This window comes from Salvelinus sp. IW2-2015, linkage group LG4q.1:29 (genome assembly GCF_002910315.2).
Source record: "Salvelinus sp. IW2-2015 linkage group LG4q.1:29, ASM291031v2, whole genome shotgun sequence".
In the NCBI taxonomy this organism is placed as follows: Eukaryota; Metazoa; Chordata; class Actinopteri; order Salmoniformes; family Salmonidae; genus Salvelinus; species Salvelinus sp. IW2-2015.
The window spans coordinates 60,401,385-60,423,399 of record NC_036842.1 but is presented as its reverse complement, the minus strand read 5'-3'; the positions used below and the strand labels follow the sequence as shown (position 1 = coordinate 60,423,399).

The window sequence follows — 22,015 nt, the reverse complement described above, 5'->3', positions numbered from 1 at the left end:
CAATTTGAAAAATTGTTTTTGGGGCGATAATTAAGAGTAGTAAGATATGTATTAAAGCAACATATACCATTAATAATAAGGGGCTAGAAGAGTCTTACACAGCAAGCTACCGAGTGGCTAGGACAGGCAAGCCCCATTCTATTGTGGAGGACTTAATTCTTCCTGCTGCCGCGGATATGGCTGGGACAATGCTGGGGGAAAAGGCCAAAAAAAACTATACAGACACTGCCTTCATCAAACAACACTGTTTCACGATGCGTCAGTGACATGGCAGGAGATGTTTTGAAACAATTACTGCTTTGCATACAAGCCAGTGAATTATATGCGTTACAGCTGGATGAGTAAACAGACGTGGCAGGTCTGGCACAGCTCCTGGTATATGTCCGTTACGTTTATGGGGGGTCAATTAAGGAAGACATCCTCTTCTGCAAACCACTGGAAATCAGGACAACAAGAGAGGATATTTTTAAAGTACTGGACAGCTTTGTGACATCAAATGGACTTTGGTGGTCAATATGTGTTGGTATCTGTACTGATGCTGCAAAAACCATGACAGGGAGACATAGTGGAGTGGTAACGTGTGTGCAAGCAGTTGCTCCCGACACCATTTGGGTACACTGCAGCCTCCACCGAGAGGCTCTTGCTGCCAAAGGAATGCCTGACTGCTTGAAAGTCGTTTTGGACACTACAGTAAAAATGTTTGTTCAAGCAAGGCCTGTGAACTCTCGTGTATTTTCTGCACTATGCAATGATATGGGCAGTGACCATGTAACGCTTTTACAACCTACAGAAGTGCGCTGGTTATCAAGGGGCAAAGTATTGACACGTTTTTAAAAAAATTGAGAGACAAGCTTAAATTTACTTAAAGAAAACTTTCTTTACTTTCTTTACTTACATTAACAAGGACAACACACTGGTCTTTCCATCAATGTCTGATTTTTTGTGTGCACATGAACTCAAGCTTACGGACAATGTCAAATGTGATATAGCGAAGCACCTGACTGAGTTGGGTGCGCAATTATGCAAGTACCTTCCCAAAACGGATGACGCAAACAACTGGATTCATTATCCCTTTCATGCCCTGCCTCCAGTCCACTTACCGATATCTGAACAAGCGAGCCTAATCAAAATTGCAACAAGCGGTTCTGTGAAAATTGAATTTAATCAGAAGCCACTGCCAGATTTCTGGATTGGGCTGTGCTCAGAGTATCCTGCCTTCGCAAATCGCGCTGTTAAGACACTGATGCCCTTTGCAACCACGTACCTATGTGAGAGTGGATTCTCGGCCCTCACTAGCATGAAAACCAAATACAGGCACATATAGTGTGTCGAAAATTATTTAAGACTCTCTCCAATACAACCAAACATTGCAGAGTTATATGCATCCTTTCAAGCATACCCTTCTCATTAACCTGTGGTGAGTTATTCACAATTTTTGATGAACAAATAACCATTTATATGTAAGATGGCTAAATAAAGAGGAAAATTATTGATTATTATAATATTATTATTTGTGCCCTGGTCCTATAAGCGCTCTTTGTCACTTCCCACGAGCCGGGTTGTGACAAAAACTCACACTCATTCTTATGTTTAATAAATATATCGTATAGTGTGTGTGTGGCAGGCTTACAATGATGGCAATAAACAACATTTGAGAGTGCGCTGACCCTGGTGCTATAGGGGGTATGCAGCTGGAGGTTGAATGTTTGGAGGGGTACGGGACTATAAAAAGTTTGGGAACCACTGCTCTACAGGATCGCTGGGTCACCCACGGGACGGTTGAGCTAACGTAGGCTAATGCGATTAGCATAAGGTTGTAAGTAACAAGAATATTTCCCAGGACATATTCATATATTATATTGTCAGAAAGCTTAAATTCTTGTTAATCTAACTGCACTGTCCAATTTACAGTAGCTATTACAGTGAAATATTATCATGCTGTTGTTTGAGGAGAGTGCACAGTTATGAACTTGAAAAGTTATTAATAAACCAATTAGGCACATTTGGGCAGTCTTGATACAAAATTTTGAACAGAAATGCAATGGTTCGTTGGAGCAGTCTAAAACGTTACACATACACTGCTGCCATCTAGTGGCCAACATCATTTCTTTTTTTAAACGCATGTTTTTTCCTTTGTATTATCTTTTACCAGATCTAATGTGTTATATTTTCCTACATTCATTTAACATTTCCACAAACTTCAAAGTGTTTCCTTTCAAATGTTATCAAGAATATTCATATCTTTGCTTCAGGTCCTGAGCTAGAGGCAGTTAGATTTGGGTATGTCATTTTAGGCAACATTTTCAAAAAAGGGTTCAATCTTAAGAGGTTTTAACCAGAGAGTGTGTGTGTGTGCTGCCAAATCAGGCTATTGGTACTACAGTGCATCAAAGCATTAACTAATGTGGACATCTACTGGTTATTTATGGGAAGTGCAAGGTCATGTATAAGAGGTAAAAAAAGCCTTACAACAAGCTCAGAAAACATGAAATTCTCATTAGGTGAAATTCAAGATTACCATATGCAAATAGCACTCAATGTTTATGATTACAGCCTGTATGAGGTTGCAGGTTAGGGTTTATCGTTGTGAATCTTGTTCTGGAGGCAGCTCTGCAGAGTGGTCACTAGCTGGCACAGACACAAAGTCCTCAAATCTGATTTTAAATATAACCATACCCTTAACCACAATGCTAACCCTAATGCCTAATCCTAACCTTAAATTAAGACCAAAAACCACATTTTAGTTTTAATGAATTTTTACAATATAGCCAATTTAGACTTTGCAGCTGGCCGAATTAAGGGGAAATCGCGCCCAACTGGGCACAGACTGGGCACAGAAAGTTCAAATCAAATCAAATTTTATAGGTTGCATACACATATTTTGCAGATGTTATCACAGTTGTAGCGAAATGCTTATGCTCCAACAGTGCAGTAATAACAATACACGCAAATCCCCAAACTAAAAAGTAGGCTAAGGAATTAAGAAATATATTAATATTAAAGCAAGCAATGTCAGACTCCTGAATATAAATATACAGTGCATTCGGAAAGTATTCAGACCCCTTCCCTTTTTCCACATTTTGTTATATTACAGCCTTACTTAAATACATGTTTTCCTCATCAATCTACACACAATATACCATAATGACAAAGCAAAAACAAGTTTTTAGAAATGTTTGCAAATGTTTTTTTTTTTAAATACAGAAATAACTTATTTATATAAGTATTCAGACCCTTTGCTATGAGACTCGAAATTGAGCTCTGGTGCATCCTGTTTCCATTGATAATCCTTGAGATGTTTCTACAACTTGATTGGAGTCCACCTGTGTTAAATTCAATTGATCAGACATGATTTGGAAAGGCACACACACCTGTCTATCTAAGGCCCCACAGTTGACAGTAAGACCAAAAACCAAGGCATGAGGTTGAAGGAATTGTCCGTAGAGCTCAGAGACCGGATTGCGTCGAGGCACAGATCTGGGGAAGGGTACCAAAACATTTCTGCAGCATTGAAGATCCCCAAGAACACAGTGCCCTCCATCATTCTTAAATGGAAGAAGTTTGGAACCACCAAAACTCTTTCTAGAGCTTGCCGGCCGGCCGAACTGAGCAATCGGGGGAGAAGGGCATTGGTCAGGGAGGTGTCCAAGAACCCGATGGTCGCTCTAGAGTTCCTCTGTGGAGATGGGTGAACCTTCCAGAAGGACAACCATCTCTGCAGCACTCCACCAATCAGGCCTTTATGGTAGAGTGGCCAGACAGAAGCAACTCCTCACGTAAAATTCTTATGACAGCCCCTTTGGAAATTCTTATGACAGCCCCTTTGGAAATTCATATGACAGCCCCTTTGGAGTTTGCCAAAAGGCACCTAAAGGACTCTCAGACCTTGAGAAACAAGATTCTCTGGTCTGATGAAACCAAGATTGAACTCTTTGGCCTGAATGCCAAGGGTCACGTCTGGTGGAAACCTGGCACCATCCCTATGGTGAAATCATGGTGGTGGCAGCATCATGCTGTGGGGATGTTTTTCAGCGGCAGGGACTGGGAGACTAGTCAGGATCGAGGGAAAGATTAACGATGCAAAGTACAGAGAGATCCTTGATGAAAACCTGCTCCAGAGCGCTCAGGACCTCAGACTGGGGCGAAGGTTCACCTTCCAACAGGACAACAACCCTAAGCACACAGCCATGACAACGCAGTAGTTGCTTCGGGACAAGTCTCTGAATGTCCTTGAGTGGCCCAGCCAGAGCCCGGACTTGAACCCGATCGAATATCTTTGGAGAGACTTGAAAATAGCTGTGCAGCGACGCTCCTCATCCAACCTGACAGCTCGTGAGAGGATCTGCAGAGAAGAATGGGAGAAACTCCACAAATACAGGTGTGCCAAGATTGTAGGATCATACCCAAGAATAGTTGAGGCTGTAATCGCTGCCAAAGGTGCTTCAACAAAGTACTGAGTAAAGAGTCTGAATACTTATGTAAATGTGATATTTCTGTGTGTTTTTATACATTTGCAAAAAAAATCGAAAAAACAATTTTTGTTTGTCATTATGGGATATTGTGTGTAGATTGATGAGGGAAAAAAACTATTTAATCAATTTTTGAATAAGGCTGTATTGTAACAAAATGTGGAAAAAGTCAAGGGATCTGAATACTTTCCAAAAGCACTGTATATGTAGATGATGGCGTGTATAGACATGGACAGTACATTAATAGAAAATGTTTGTACAGCAGTAGATATATAGTATGAGTCTTTTCTAGGATACAGTATATACATTTGAAGTGGGCAAAACAGTATGTAAACATTATTAAAGTGTTCAATGACTATGTAAATGTGGTAGTAGTTTCTAAGGTGCAGGTTTGAGTACTGGGTTGAAGCTGGCTAGTGGTATCTATTTAACAGTCTGATTGCCTGGAGATAGAAGCTGTTTTTCAGTCTCTCAGTCCCAGCTTTGATGCATCTGTAGTGTCAACTGTTCACCTTCTAGTTTTGATTTACATTGTGTTGAGTTTTCAATAATTGTGAGTTTGAAGTAAAATCAACAAAACATTTCACAATACCATTGGATTTAGGTTAAAAGCTAGGTGAAAAAAAGACGAAATGCCCTTACAATGATGACTGGTGTAAATCCAACTAGTTTTCAATGTTGATTTAACATCATCATATTGATTTTTGGGGGGTTAAAATTACGTGGAAATGATGTTGATTCAATCAGTTTTTGCCCAGTGGGTCAGTTCTGCCTCCAGGACAGGACTCATGAGAATAAATGTCAATCTGCTATGAGGTCAAGGCCATGCAATCTCACAGCCATGCAATCTCCATAGACAAATGTTGGCAATCAAATGGCCTTACTGAAGAGCTCAGTGAATTTCAACGCGGCACTGTCATAGGATACCACCTTTCCAACTAGTCAGTTTGTCAAATTTCTGCCGTGCTAGAGCTTCCGCGGTCAACTGTAAGTGCTGTTATTGTGAAGTGGAAACGTCTAGGAGCAACAATGGCTCTGCCGCGAAGTAGTAGGCCACACAACCTCACAGAACGGGACTGCCGAGTGCTGAAGTGTGTAGCACAGAGAAATAATTTGTCCTTGGTTGCAACACTCACTACCGAGTTCAAACTGCCTCTGGAAGCAACGTCAGCACAATAACAATTTGTCGGGAACTTCATGAAATTGGTTTTCATGGCAGAGCAGCCGCACACAAGCCTAAGATCACCACGCGCAATGCCAAGCATTGGCTGGAGTCGTGTAAGCTCACCGCCATTGGACTCTGGAGCAGTGGAAATGCGTTCTCTTGAGTGATGAATCACGCTTCACCATCTGGCAATCCCACGGACGAATCTGGGTTTGGCGGATGCAAGGAGAACGCTACCTGCCCCGATGCATATTGCCAACTGTAAAGTTTGGTAGAGGAGGAATAATGGTCTGGGGCTGTTTTTTTATGGTTTGGGCTAGGCCCCTTAGTTCCAGTGAATGGAAATCTTAACGCTACTGCATACCATGACATACTAGACGACTGTGTGCTTCCAACTTTGTGACAGCAGTTTGGGGAAAGCGAGGTTCATACAGAAATTGTTTGTCGAGATCAGTGTGGAAGAACTAGACTAGCCTGCACAGAGCCTTGACCTCAACCCCATCGAACACCTTTGGGATGAATTGGAACGCCGACTGCGAACCAGGCCTAATTGCCCAACATCAGTGCCCGATCTCACGAATGCTCTTGTGGCTGAATGGAAGCAAGTCCCCACAGCAATGTTCCATCATGTAGTGCAGGTGTTTCCAAACTGGGGTACCCCCAGAGGCATGCACAATGCTGTCGGGGGTATGCCAAATAAAAATGTGATTCACATTTTAAAATATTTTTCTTTTTACATATTTTTTTTTTTTTAAATCACATTTTCAAACAGTACATTTATATCGCAGACATTTAGAAACGAAAATGACAATTTGAAAAATATGCCACATGAGTTTTTTGAGCAAGAAAAAAGGTGACTTTCTAGTAGTAAGACATGTATAAAAGCAACAGATACCATTAATAAGAATGGTCTAGAAGCGTCTTATGTGGTGAGCTACTGAATGGCTAGGACAGGCAAGCCCCATTCTATTGTGGAGGACTTAATTCTTCCTACTGCCGCGGATATGGCTGGGACAATGCTGGGGGAAAAGGCCAAAAAAACTATACAGACAATGCATTCATCAAACAACACTGTTTCATGACTCATCAGTGACATGGCAGGAGACGTTTTGAAACAATTACTGCTTTGCATACAAGCCAGTGAATTATATGCGTTACAGCTGGATGAGTCAACAGACGTGGCGGGCCTGGCACAGCTCCTGGTGTCAGGACAAATCAGGACAACATGAGAGGATATTTAAAAAATACTGGACAGCTTTGTGACATCAAATGGACTTTGGTGGTCAAGCTGTGTTGGTATCTGTACTGATGGAGCAAAAGCCATGACAGGGAGACATAGTGGAGTGGCAACGTGTGTGTAAGCAGTTGCTCCCGACACCACTTTGGTACACTGCAGCACCGAGAGGCTCTTGCTGCCAAGGGAATGCCTGACAGCTTGAAAGACATTTTGGACACTACAGTGAAAATGGTTAACTTTGTCAAGCAATGCCTGTGAACTCTCGTGTATTTTCTGCATTATGCAATGATATGGGCAACGACCATGTAACGATTTTATAACCTACAGAAGTGCGCTGGTTATCAAGGGGCAAAGTATTGACACATTTTTATAAATTGAGGGACAAGCTTTACTGAACATAATTTTCACTTGTCTGACCACTTGCATGATGACGAGTTTCTCACACGACTGGCCTATCTGGGTGATGTTTTTTCTCTATGATTACAGGGACTCTCCGCAACTATATTCAATGTGCGGGAAAAATTGAGGCTATGATTAAGAGGTTGGAGCACATCTCTATCTGTATTAATAAGGACAACACACAGGTCTTTCCATCATTGTATGATTTATTGTTTGCAAATGCAGTCAAGCTTATGGAAAATGTCAAATGTAATATGGTGAAGCACCTGAGTGAGTTAGGTACACAATTACGCAGGTACTTTCCCAAAACGGACGACACAAACAACTGGATTTGTTATCCCTTTCATGCCCTACCTCCAGTCCACTTACCGACATCTGAACAAGAGAGCCTCATCGAAATTGCAACAAGCGGTTCTGTGACAATTGAATTTAATCAGAAGCCACTGCCAGATTTCTGGATAGATTTCATGCCTTGGCAAATCGCGCTGTTAAGACACTCATGCCCTTCATAACCACGTACCTACGTGAGAGTGGATTCTCTGCCCTCTCTAGCATGAAAACTAAATACAGGCACAGATAGTGTGAGGAAATGATTTAAGACTGAGACTCTCTCCAATACAACCCAACATTGCAGAGTTATGTGCATCCTTTCAAGCATACCCTTCTTATTAACCTGTGGTGAGTTATTCACCATTTTTGATGAACAAATAAGGTTTTATATGTAAGATGGCTAAATAAAGAGAAAAATTATTGATTATTATTATATTATTATTTGTGCCGTGGTTCTATAAGCGCTCTTTGTCACGTCCCACGAGCTGGGTTGGGACAAAAACTCACACTCATTCTTATGTTTAATAAATGTATTGTATAGTGTGTGTGTGGCAGGCTTACAATGATTGCAAAAAACAACATTTGAGAGTGCGCTGACCCTGATGCTAGAGGGGGTATGCAGCTGGAGGTTAAATGTTTGAAGGGGTAGGGGACTATAAAAAGTTTGGGAACCACTGAGTTTGGGAACCACCTTCCCAGAAGAGTGGAGGCTGTTATAGCAGCAAAAGGGGAACTAACTACATATTAATGCCCAAGATTTAGGAATGATGTTTCGAAGAGAAAGTTTCCACATACTTTCGGTCATGTAGTGTATTTCTCTTGTAGTGTATTTCTCATGTAGTGTATTTCTCATGTAGTGTATTTCTCTTTTTTTTACGCCATAGTCAGAACAAGCTAGAGTACAGATCTACTGTAAAATAAAGGCCATGCACCAAACAATGCACACATCCAGAGTGACGCTATGGAAATGGAAATTCCAGAAGTTCCCAAACTTCATCACTGTTCTGCTCTCTCTTTTCTGCTGCTCGTCTTTGACTAATATTAGTTTGAAAATATATTTGATGACAAAAGATGCCATATGCATATGTCTTTAAAACAATACACTTCCTGAAATCCTAGGCTTTAGAGGGTGACTTGCTCTTTAAAAAGTACAGTACCTCGTTGACCAAATCGGAGAGTTGTATGTATGAGCGCATATGAAAAAGATGTGTAGTGCGGATACTTTTCTGACCAATCACACCATTAGCTGGGATTACTGACAAGATGTTCACCCAATCGAAGTGGATATTTTTCGGTTAATGGGCTTATCTGGCATAGTTTGGGATAATGTATCACACAGCTGTTTTTCTCGATTTCAGGGTTATGACAGAATGGAAGGGAGTGGGCGTATTTCTTGAATTGCATTTCGAAAAAGCTACGGACTGTTTAACGAAAATATAATCCTTGTCGTTATTTCTTTGGAACAAATCTGCATGCGCCACTTGTTATGCTTACGACCAATAGGATTTAACTAAATAGTTTACGTTTAAACTTTAACACTAAGGTAGCTGGATGCAGTTCATACATACAGTTTATGGTCTTGTTTATTAGCCGACGCTCTCAGAAGTTCAACGAATGCCATGCGGATTCCCATCGAAAAGTATTGTTTTACAGAGGGAAATCAGAGAGTGGCTCCTCTGACACTGGAAGTAAAGTATCTCTCCGTGTAATACTTATATGCTATTTTTCATTTCAATCTACTTCATGGAGGAATGTGCATGCTCTGTTCCATAATCGATTGACGTGGGGACCTCCGGGGGCTGGCAGAGAAAACCTGGATGACTGGAGAGTTGGCACTACGCTGAGCCTCGCAGTACAGTAAACATAGACTCATGCTTTTGTTTATAGAGTTTCACCTGAACAACGTTTTGGATGCACATTTCAACAATGTTGCGACTGGCCTGTAAACAAATAAAGCGGGCGTGCGGTAGGCCCAACTTCTGTTTCCGAAAACTCAAGTAGTCCTGGATACATTGAATAGGATTTTTGTCAAAAGAATAACCAGCGCCAGGTGAACGTTCACAAAGTAACTGTTCCGGCACCCGAATTGCTGCACTCTTTTGTTTTAAGTTTGTTATAGTAGGGCCTAGATGGAGTTTTGGCTAACTCATTTTAGTGTTGTCATTTTATTATTTTTAGGCCTAATTACTATCAACAAAATAATACATGTTTTAAATTTGTGAGTTGCTGTTAAAATGGTAGAAAATCGGTGCTCCGTTCAAAGGGAAGGGGTCTACCACTGGTTCTCGATATTGAACTCGGCCCAGAGAGCTGAGTTCCTTTGTGGGCTTTTGGACCTCTGTGTTCCAATCGAACTACGCTTCCTCGGGTCATGCTTGGAAGACTTAGCCCGCAAGGACTATCACTCCCTCAGGGACGCCGAGATCAAAGCCAACAACCCTGCTGACCTCTCGAACCTTACCAACATCACGGACGACGTCGTGAGGAGCAAGCTGCTCATCTCCCTCGCACTTCTCAACTCGGACAACCGAGATGCGGCGGGTGTTCTCTTCCGAACGCTCACGCACATCGACAGCGTCATCAACAACTATGGCCTGCAGCTCAACGATGGACGAACGGGGGAGCAGTTCCTTCTCCTCTTCACCATGGCATCCAATCATCCGGCGTTCAGCTTTCACCAGAAACAGGTGCTAAGACAGGAGCTGACCCAGATCCAGGAGATCCTGCAGGTCACCTGTGGAGAGCAGCAGGCCGGGACTGGAGGCTGCGTCGGGACTGGCGCGCTGGCCACCCTGTCTCCCGCCACTAGCATCCCTACCTACATCACTGCGCCCACCCTCAACTCCAGTCAGGCTGGGTGTCCATGTTGTCATAAGGTAGGTAATATATTGTCCCTGTTGTCACTTACTTGATGGCTATATATATGAATGGTCTTGTGCCACTTCCAAGTTTGAGCAGCCATCCAAAACACAAAGTTGTAGGATACCTAACAAGCAAAAGAGTTAGTGAGTGCCAGTGCTAGGAGGCCAACCATAGTCATTCAACAGCTCCCAACACTGTCCAGGTTCTGGTATAGTGGTCTAAACTCCACTACATGGAGTGGAGTTTAGTCCGCTAGTTCTGGTAGTGATGCTGTACAAGGGCCTTCACATCCTTCACAAATGCATCTTGTGGGACAGCTCTGTACCCTCTTTGGTATGAGAAGATCATATGAAGGAAAATGTTTTGTGGTTACACTGTAGGCCTACATTATTTATAACCGATTGAGAATAGAGTATTGTTACACGGTAAGAACACTGTAATACGCCTGCTCCTTTTACTTGTGTGTGTTTTTCCAAAAGTAGGGAGGGGGTGATAACGTTATAGCGCTTCCCCTGTTTCCAGGTCAGGTTGAGACAAACTCTAAGGAAAGTGACCTGAAAGGAATTCATTTAACTAAACAAACATGTTTTTCACTGGTCCCCCAGGGGCATGTCTGTCGGTTGTCCTGAACATTCACTCACAATGTCTGCCTGTAGATTCAGCATTACTTTTACTTCTCTGGAGAACCGGATGTCAACATAGCAATGTGGGAATAGGAAACCACGTCTTCCTTGTTAACAAAATATACAGCGTTCTTTGGTTTTAAGATGGATTGCAAAACGTTATGAATGATGTTATGACAGTTTAAGGGGCTTTTGACAAACATCAGGAATATTATTATTTACAAAAAACAACCTCTAGATACATCTGAAAATGTGTGTGTGTACGTGTGTACGTGTGTGTGCGTATGTGCATATGCGTGTCTGCACGGGCGTGTGTGAGAAAGAGAGTAAGGAACACTTAAAAGGCCAAATATAATGTTACAAATTAAAAATGAATCGTAAACCATCAGTTGGATTTGAACACATTGGCACACAGGTTTAGGATCACTACGAAGGCCTGTTTGTCATTGGTTTAGACACACAGAGACACACAGCAGACAAACACAGGGCCGTTCAAACTCGTGGCTGAGAGGAAAGTACCCTGACTGCTCAAAGGAAAGTGGTTGGTTGTATTTAGTGTTGTTTTGGTCTTGGCCTCCGTTAACTGCAGGCCAGCACATTTCTCAACACTGAAATCAACCCTGTGTGAGAGAGACTCAACCCTCCGGTGAATCACCAGGACGCTCTGATTGCTGCTCTCTCTGACTGTTCAAAGAAGAAGCCTTTACGGTCACCCTAACCCAACCAGACATGAAATAATAACCACACTCACATATTAATCATTCAGTAAATTATAAACTTATGGTGATGGGTGATGAGAAGAAAGTCAATGAATTAAAAAAAAAAAACTCACACATTTGTTATTAGATAATGTACTACTTTATTTGGGGTTTAAGCCTTCAGGAAAAAAGGCAAGAGGAACTCCTTAGCGGTGTTTCAGTATGTTATCTGCCAGGACCTTTGCCACTGTCATGCCCATTTCAGTTCTAAACCTCAGCTCATCCAGCTAGCATCTCTCCTAACAGCAGGATTTCCCCTTTTCCTCATGAAAAATAGCAGATTTGTCAGGAGTGGATGCGGATGTGGCAGTAGCAGACTGTAAAGCATACTTAATTGGTTTCAGAGCTTGTCTGTGTGTGTTTCTGTTGCTGCTTGGGTGAGCATGTGTGCTGCATGACCTCTGCTGTTAAACACATCAGCCTCACCACTGAGAGTGCTTCAAAAAGGAAAGAAAGACACAACTGTATACACATTCGGTTTGGAATCAAGCCATTCCCATGACCAATCAGTTTGAACTGCACAACTCTAGAAAATACATTTTACCGGTCAATTATTACTGAAGCAGTAAGATTACTAGGCATATACAAGTAAAGATGAGCAGGATAAATTGTCCTGAAATAACATAAGAGTAGACCACCTAACAACGGCTCACCTTTCCAGGAAGCTGGTTAGTTGTACAGACAAGTGTTTAGAGTAACAGTAGCTATTACTCTCCCCTAGCTGTCTTCTTGACAACTTTTCAAGGTACCTAATCACAGAGCAAGCAGGACAGACACCTGCAGGCCTGCTTAGTGTGTCAATGCCCACTGTCAATGGTCATAACGTGTAACTCTTAAGACAATATAGACTACTGTGAAAGAGCTCTAACATTTTGTGAAAGACCAGCTGTCATATTCGTGGGAACCTTTAACTAATGACAGCTTTCCATCTCTTAAAAGGGCACTTCATCACCTCATCATCCATATTCAGTATCTCCAGCACCATACCATTTTCTATGTGAAAACAGTGGTTTTCTATGTTCTGTAGTTAAAAAGAGAAAAATACCTGAGAAAATGACACCCTATGAGGTCAACAGACGTCATTTTCAAATGATTTCAGTGATTTTGAAAAATGTATGTGTGACCCTGTCTCTTACCTCTTTGAGTTATGGTAGAATGTGTGAGACAGTCTGAAAAGGCTGTCAAGGTGCTGGAAGATTACAGATCCGTAAACTTCTAACTACTTCTGACCATGATATTAACCTCTGACTACTTGACCTGAGCTTTGACCCCTGTTTCACAGACACCGCACCGAGAGGACGGGGCAGGGCGAGTGGACGAGGGGATTGGTCAAGAACCCATGCCTCACATGACATCTCTCTCATGCAAGGAGCTGCCAGTCAAGGTGCATGTTGGGAAACCGAGCAAAGGTGAGACACAGAACTTTGCTCTGACATACTTATATGGTACACAGAAATCTGTCACACTTATCTACCCTGTCTGCGTACGAGACAGGACAGGACATCCCGGTGACAGTAAGGGTCAAGGTTCTCTCCAACAACGTCACACACTAGTATGGGAATCTTGAGTTCAAAGGTAATACTTTGTCAGTCATTCAGTACGTGTCTTTAGAATAAGCAGTTCAGTTTGTGCCAGACACTCACACATGCACCCAGAACAAGAAACCACACGCTGAAACACCGAAATCGACAAACCAGGCTCATTGAGGAATGTGGAGGCATGCTTGCCGTACTGCCCTCCCCCTATCAGATTGGGAAGGGAGAAAGATGGTCATATATCTAGTTCTCAATCTGAGGCTGCGCCGTGGTGCAGTGAAGGGCATCAGTGTTATGTTTTACACATTGCTACGCTGCTCTGGTCCGGATGGAGCAGCTGCTGCAGGAATCTGCCATCATCCTCTGTTTCACACTTCTCATTCTCTCATTTTTCAACCACTCCTTTACACTGTACATACTGTACCTCTCACACACGACTGAACACTTCTACTGCTATGTGGAATGATGTTTACAACCTTTACTCTACTAGAGTATCACTTTAGTATTAAGGTATTTGTTATGACGGGGAATACTACAGTATATATGCTATTCAATCAGAGTGTAGCAGGCTGTTGTCTACTTCTCCTTAGTACAATCTTTTGAAATATTTGCTGTGAGGCTATAAACAGACTGGAATATACACTTGAACGCATGCACACCCACGAAGAAACAAACTCACAAAGGGCCATGCTTGTTTGGATTTGGATGATACTGTTGCATTGCGTTATTTGAAGGTCCCAGACACTACAGCTATACATATTGTATGTTTCTTAGTTGTCTGCTTTCTTTTCTATCTCTTTTTTCTTGTTGGCTGGACCAACACACAGATGTTGAATCCAAGAGTGGTCACATGTTATGTAATTCACGAGCCACGTTTTCTTCACCAGTTTTGGAAAGTTTAGTCTGGAGGTGGGGGGGGAATGGGAAATGATGACCTCAGCAATGTGTCTTTTCTTCAAAGTTCTCAAAATAGGCAGTAGATGGTAGTACAGTAGAAGTTCTAAATTCTAGATTCCTCTTCTTCTTTGATTCACTGCACTATCTTGTAGGTAGAAGTGACAGGTCACTGGATTGTACTGTAACAATTTCATATTTTGAACACAAGTATATGCACAGACACACACTGTGTCAGTGTGCAGGATTGTCTTTTATCTGAACGTAGTGTAAATATTAAGGGGGTTGCTAGTTTTTTGAAGTGTGCTAGTGGGTTAAAGAGTTGATAGTTAGAGGAGCATGTTAAGCTGGGGTCTAATATTGCTTTGAAAGGAGCAAGTCTCTCGGTTACTCAGTAGGATTGGCCCTTTCATTTTCTGGTAACCCAATGCTGAGTTAGCTACACTACCTCATGGCCAGGGCTGCATGCCTGTCATATGCAGCACAAAGCAGGGCAAGCATACCTCCAAGCACACACACACACATGCACACACACACACAGTGGCAAGAGTGCACTTGTTATTCAAACATGCAGATGGTGAGTGACTATTATTTTGTAATGCAATCTTGGTTTTGCCGTCATTATCATAATACACAACACGAAAGATGATGATAATGCACATAAGAGAATATCTACTTTTGTGTGTTATTGTGTGATGGTGTATTTTCACAGGGTGCAATATGTAACCAGATCTGTTAGAATGGCAGAATGCCCTGGATTAACGAGTCTGGCACCAGGCATGTGGAGCCTCCAGCAGCTGCTGCCTGCTGGGCACGGGGCAGGGCAGGGTGCTGAGGGAGAGGCAAGGTGGTAGTGGGCTGGGTACCTGGGCACTGTGGGCAGTGGGCTGGGTGGCTGGACAGGGGGCTGGGCAGTGGGCTGGGTGTCTGGGCAGTGGGCTGGGTAGATGGGCAGTGGGCTGGGTGGCTGGGCAGTGGGCTGGGTGGATGGGCACTGTGGGCAGTGGGCTGGGTGGCTGGGGAGGGGGCTTGGTGGATCAGCAGGGGGCTGCTTGGCTGGGCACGGGGCTGTGCAGGGGGTTGAGTGGCTGCCTTTACAACAACAACAAACATTTTTTAAATTTAGAGTTCACATGTTAACACCACCTTTTCACATATGAAAAGAAAAACATGTTTACACCTCATATGTGAAATGTGCAGTTTTACATGTGAAAAACTTGTTTACACCTCATATGTGAAATGTGCAGTTTTACATGTGAAAAACTTTCTCATGTGAAAATCTTACTTTCACATGTGGAATAGCATTTTTACATGTAAAAAAACAATCCCATGATTTTCATTTAAGCCCTTGGGCTTCCAACCACACCTGCACCCAGTTTTGTTTTGATCTGTATTGTTGTCTATCACATGTTTTCTTTGGTGAAAATAAATAAAACTAAATAAATAAAACTAAAACATGTAAGAAGATTAAACGGGCAAAAATCTCACTTTCACATGTGGAATTGCATCTTCACATGTAAAAAACAATCACATGTAAAAATCACATTTGCAGTTTCACATGTAATAAAACTCCACACGTGAAAATCTCACTTTCACATGTGGAATTGCATTTTCACATGTGGTGGTGAAATAGTGTTTTTCTCCTCACGTCAAAATGTGGTGTTAAAACTTCACTAGGGTAGGGGAATTTGGAATTTTGGATGAAAAGCGTGCCCAAATTAAACTGCCTGCTACTCAGGCCCAGAAGCTAGGATATGCATATAATTAGTAGATTTGGATAGAAAACACTAAAGTTTCCAAAACTGTTAAAATAATGTCTGTGAGTATAACAGAACTGATATGGCAGGCGAAAACCCGAGGAAAATCCAACCAAGAAGTACTATTATTTTGAAAGGCTGTTTTTACATTGAAAGCCTATCCCCCATACAAAGACTTAGGACCCAGTTCACGAGCTCTATGGCTTCTTCTACATGTGGCCAGTCTTTAGGCATTGTTTCAGGCTTTTACTCTGAAAAATGAGGGAGATACAGCACTTTCAATGAGAGGCCAGTGGAAATTTCCAGACATCAGCCATGTGCCTGATCGGGAACGCGCCTTTCTTGTTTCTCCTTTCCTATTGATGAAGCTTTTGTCCGGTTGAAATATTATTGATTATTGGGGGGCGGAGCTAGCATGTTGGAGTGAACGGCTGTGTGTGAGAGGCTCCTGCAACTTTTTTGCGAAATAATCTAACTTAACCTACTTTATGACACTTTTTACAACAAACGTTTCTTTCTAATACAATATTGTAACTTTCTATGTGAAAATGCAGAGTAATAAATGACCAAAGGACAATAAATCCACATCGGAGGCCTACTCCACACCAAACAACGAGACAGACATGGCGGAAGGCACAGGTAACAACGTGACACTTTGGGAGAACTACGTGTTGCTTTAGCTGAGGATCTTAAGGCTACTATTGCTGAACTGGACACCAAAATCGAGAGCACCATTCGAACGGTTGCTTCGCAGGGCCAGAGTATTGTGGACCTTGAGAAAGCTTCTGAATTCAACGCTGGTAGGATCGACGAGTTAGAGAAGCTATGCACGTCATTGCAGGATAGTGTACAGAGGCTTTCTGTGAAAGTGGTCGACCTGGAGGGCCGATCCAGACGTAATAACCTTCGCGTTGTTGGTCTGGCAGAGGGGGTAGAGGCGGGCTCTCGCCCCACCGACTTCTTCGCCAAGCTATTGAAGGATGCAATGGGATCGGATGTTTTGGCTTCGGATCCCCAGCTGGACCGTGCACATCGCGCCCTTGTCCCAGTGCCTGGACCGGGCAACGTCCTCGCCCAGTAATCATCTGTTGTCACAGTTTCAAGACCAAGGATCTTATCCTGCGCGAGGCTCGAATGAGAGGCAACCTGTTATATAAAGGACACCCCTTCCGTGTCTATGAGGATTATGCGCCCGATGTGGCAAAGCACCGCGCCGGCTACAGAAATGTCATGACCAAACTCTACAAACTCCATCTTTGCCCAGCCTTGCTCTTCCCTGCAAGACTAAGAATTACCCCGCCTTCCGGTGAGAAGATTTGTCTCTCCTCGGTTTTGGACGCAGAGAAGTTTATCCGGGAATATACGCCAATCCCCCGTACAGGTTAGCGTGCCTTGTCATTGTGTGTTAGGGTCTGCTCATAGATTCGAATCCATACTATACCATAACGGGTGAAACCGTATTAAACGGTCTCAGCAAGGGCTACCGAACATGTAAGATGCTGTGGAGGGTGGTCAGAGCTCTCATTTAAAGTTAAAGTAAATTCACTTTCATTCCGGCTGTGTTCAGAGCGATGCCTATTTGGGAGGCCTTCCAGGTTTGATCATTGACACTTTCGGATGGATATACTTATATTCCCCCATTTTTGTTTTGTTTCGTTATTTATTTTTCAATTCTTACATTATTGTTATTACCATACCATTTATTTATTGCTTGCGGGGGACTGGGGGTGATGGTTGGGAAGGGGCAGACACAGACACCTGGATAGCAAGTTGCTGTTCTGCCTTTGTCATAGCCGTGGTCCGCTCTCCCGATTAGATCCCCACCAGCCCTCTGTAGTGCTTGTGTCTGTGTAGGTGTGCGTACATATAATTATTATTTGTACTTTATTATTATTTTCTCTTAGCATTTTAGTATTATGTATGTGTATATTTTAAATTAGTGTAGATTATTATGAATGTTTGTGTATGTAGATGTAGGTATGTATGTGTATATATGCATGTATGTATGTGTATATATGTATGTGTGTGTGTATATGTATATATTTTTTAAAATATATATTTTTATATGTATTTTTTTTTAATGTGTGTATGTATGTGTATATATATGTGTATATGTATGTATATGTATATATATATATATATATATATTTTGTTGTTGTTGATTGGGGGGTACGTTTAATTTAGCAAAATCCTTGTTCCGATCTCCTAACCCACAATATGTAAATGTACTGCTGTCTATGTCGGTTGCTGATGGTTCATGTTTAGACCGGCATTGCTTAGCAATATAATCTTGTGATGCTATATCTTGCTTATCTCAGGGCTTGACCCAAGATGACGCTTAAGTGCGGAATATGTTTAAGTTGCAACTTATTCTGTTTATGTTTATTAGATGCTAATTGAACACTTTATTCGGGGGAGCCTCCTCAGTTCATATGTTAGTAGAAGTTCTAGGATAGTGAGAGGTGAACGTATAGTTGGGATTTTATTTTTGTTTTACCTCTTGTTCGAGGTCGCAACGTGCTTTTTTGGCATCGGCCAGACAATGTGTTTATTATTTTTATTTTTCATTTTTTTCTCTCCTATTTGTGTATGCCTGTTAAAGGTGGGTTGATGGGGGGGGGGTAAATGTTGGGGAAAGTAGGGGAACAGGGTGGGAAGTAAAGGTGCTTGCAGGGGGGAGCGGTTGGTTGGATACTGCTCGGGTATAGGTGCTACATATGCTGATCGTGATGGTTTGGTGCGCTTTCTTACCTTTTTATTGAGTTACATGTTATGCAGGCCACCATAGGAACTACAAACGAGAGGAGGGCGGGGCTTACATTCAMTTCCTGSAATGTCAAGGGTTTAAACRAACCAAYTAAGAGAGGCAAGGTCCTAGCCCACTTGAAAGCACTCTCGTCTGATATTATATTTTTGCAAGAAACCCATCTGAAAAATAATTCTCATAGCAGACTTAAATGTAGGTGGGTGGGGCAAGTGTATCACTCTAACTTCTCTGCCAAAACGAGAGGCACAGCGATTCTGGTACGGAAAGGAATTCCCTTTCTACATAAAACCACTATTGTGGATAAAGAGGGTCGTTATGTGATCGTAATAGGAGAGATCCACTCTACTTCTGTAACTCTACTAAATATCTATGGGCCAAACATTGATAACCCCTCTTTTTTCAAAAGAGTCCTTGCCCTGATTCCAGATATCTCCCATACTAACCTGGTCATTGGAGGGGACCTTAAATGCTAGACCAATATTTGGATAGATCCTCTACCCGGCGAACCTCTACCTCCTATTCAAGTGAATTCTTGAATACCTACATAAAAAATTCTAACTTATTTGATATATGGAGGATCGCTAACCCTACGGGTAGGGAATACTCCTTTTACTCTCATGTTCACAATGTTTATACTCGAATTGACTACTTTTGACTACAGAAAACAGGCTACCTAAATATGGTTCCCAATCAGAGGCAGCTGTCAATCGTTGTCCCTGATTGGGTACCATATTTAGATAGCCTGTTTTCTGTTGGGTTTTGTGGGTGGTTGTTTTCAGTCTTTGTGTGTCTGCACCAGATAGAACTGTTTCGGTTGTTGCTTTGTTGTTTTGTTATTCAGTGTTCAGTTTTGGTTATTATTAAATATCATGAACACTTACCACGCTGCGCATTGGTTCTCCGATCCTTGTTACTCTTCATCCTCAGAGGAGGAAGAGGAAAGCCGTTACATTCACAAAGTTAAGTCTGCATCTGGGGAATTACTCTCTTCCCCCAAAGACATCAATGACAGATTCCGTCAGTTTTATGAGACTCTATATACATCTAAAGAGGATCCTAACCCCTTAATTATGCTAAACTTTTTGGAGGACTGTAATCTTCCTGCCCTGAACCAGGAAGATTCTAACTTCCTGAATAAGGAAATATCTCTTGAAGAAATTAGGGAAACAATTAAATCTCTAAAGAGTGGCAAGACCCCGGGCCCAGATGGATACCCTGGTGAATTCTATAAAACATTCAGCAACATGCTCTCTCCCTACCTGCACAAAATGTTGGTTCAGGCCAATGAGGATGGAGCTCTCCCATCTACTTTGGATGAAGCATTCATTACAGTTATACATAAGAAGGGTAAAGATCCGGAAGAGGTAGGGTCATACAGACCAATATCCCTCCTTAATACAGACCAAAAGATTTTAGCAAAAACTCTGGCTAACAGGCTTAGCACTTTAATTGGCAAATTGGTCCATTCGGACCAGACCGGCTTTATCCCTAACAGAAACTCATTCTTCAATCTCAGGCGCCTCTTCAACATTATGTATTCTCAGAGGTTACCCAATGCGGACCTTGCCGTTATATCTCTTGACGCCGAAAAGGCCTTTGACCAAGTTGAGTTGTCCTATCTATTCAAGGTCCTACAGAAATGTAATATTGGAGATGGGTACATAAATTGGATCCAGCTTTTATATAGGAACCCCTGTGCGAGAATACTCACTAACCAATCATTGTCGCTGTCACGTTCTGACCATAGTTCTTTTGTGTTTTCGTTGTTTTAGTGTTGGTCAGGACGTGAGCTGAGTGGGCATTCTATGTTGTGTGTCTAGTTTTCCTGTTTCTATGTTTGGCTTGATATGGTTCTCAATCAGAGGCAGGTGTTAGTCATTGTCTCTGATTGGGAACCATATTTAGGTAGCCTGTTTGGTGGGTGGTTGTTTTCCGTCTTTGTGTCTCTGCACCAGATAGGACTGTTTCGGTTTTCACGTTTTGTTGTTTATGTATTTTGTAGTGTTTAAGTTTATGGTCTTCATTAAACATGATGAACATTGGCTACGCTGCGCTTTGGTCCTCTCCTTCGTCCACAGAAGAAAACCGTTACAGAACCACCCACCAAAACCGGACCAAGCAGCGTGGTAACGGACAGCGGCAACAACAGCAGCGGCCGAAGACACAGGACTCCTGGACTTGGGAGGAAGTATTAGACGGCAAAGGACCCTGGGCACAGCAGGGGGAATATCGCCGCCCCAAAGCAGAACTGGAGGCAGCGAAAGCAGATAGGCGCCGGTATGAGGAGCTAGCACGGCAGAGCGGCTGGAAGCACGAGAGGCAGCCCCAAAAATGTATTGGGGGAGGCACTCGGGGGGTGTAGCTGGGTCAAGTAGGAGACTTGAGCCAGCTCCCCGTGCTTACCGTGAGGAGCCGAGGAATGGAACCGGAGCCAGTCGGGGTGGATGTTGAGGTGAGCAGGGGGAGTGAAGTAGGAGACTGTGAAGGAATCTAATGCGGGGAAATTGAGGAGAGAGTATTATGAGGGAGTGCTTGTTTGTGTTTGAGGCACCGACATCCGCCCGACAGAGCGTAGTGGGGGACTGAATGTCACCTGAGTCAGCTCGTCCCCAATACTCGTACCTGGTGTGCGTGCTAGCCGATCTGGTGGAAGACTCGTGCCAGCACCACGCACCAGGCCTCCTGTGCGCCTCCCTAGCCCTGCACGTCCGGTGCCAGCTCAGCGCACCAGCTCTCGCTGTGGCAGCCCCACGCACCAGCTCTCCTGTGGCAGCCCCTCGCACTCGCCCAGTGGGGCGTGTTCCCAGCCAAGTACCACCAGTGCCAACACACGCACCAAGCCTCCTGTGCGCGTCTCCAGAGTCCAGTACGCCCTGTTCCTCCTCTCCGCACATCGACCAGTGGTGTGTGTTCCAACCCGGTACCACCAGTTCCGCACCACGCACCAGGCCTACTGTGCGTCTCCAGAGCCCTGTATGCACTGTTCCTTCTCCCCGCACTCGCCTGAGGTGCGTTGTCTCCTGCGAGCACCGCCCTCGGCACAAGGACGGAGGCGGGGGGCTTTCCGGACGGCATTGGGGAGGCGGTACGCAGCCAGTTGCGGCGAGGCGGCAGCCAGCACCAGGCGGGCTACTGTGCGCCGCGCTGGGCACTCAGCAGGTCAAGGTACGTGACCGATAGCTTCAGATGGGCGGCTTGGCCAACGCCCACAGGCGCCGC

The 22,015-nt window shown here is 43.2% G+C and overlaps 1 protein-coding gene across 1 annotated transcript in view; it reads left to right on the top strand.

The window, feature by feature from the left end:
• Positions 1-8,978: 8,978 nt before the first annotated feature.
• The window catches only part of zcchc14 (zinc finger, CCHC domain containing 14), a 46,987-nt gene continuing 33,950 nt past the window's right edge, over positions 8,979-22,015 (top strand). Inside the window, exons 1-2 of the mRNA XM_023983121.2 lie at positions 8,979-10,476; positions 13,126-13,252. Of these exons, the coding sequence (XP_023838889.2) occupies positions 9,835-10,476; positions 13,126-13,252 (769 nt within the window). The 5' untranslated portion in view covers positions 8,979-9,834. The remainder of the gene's footprint in view (positions 10,477-13,125; positions 13,253-22,015) is intronic.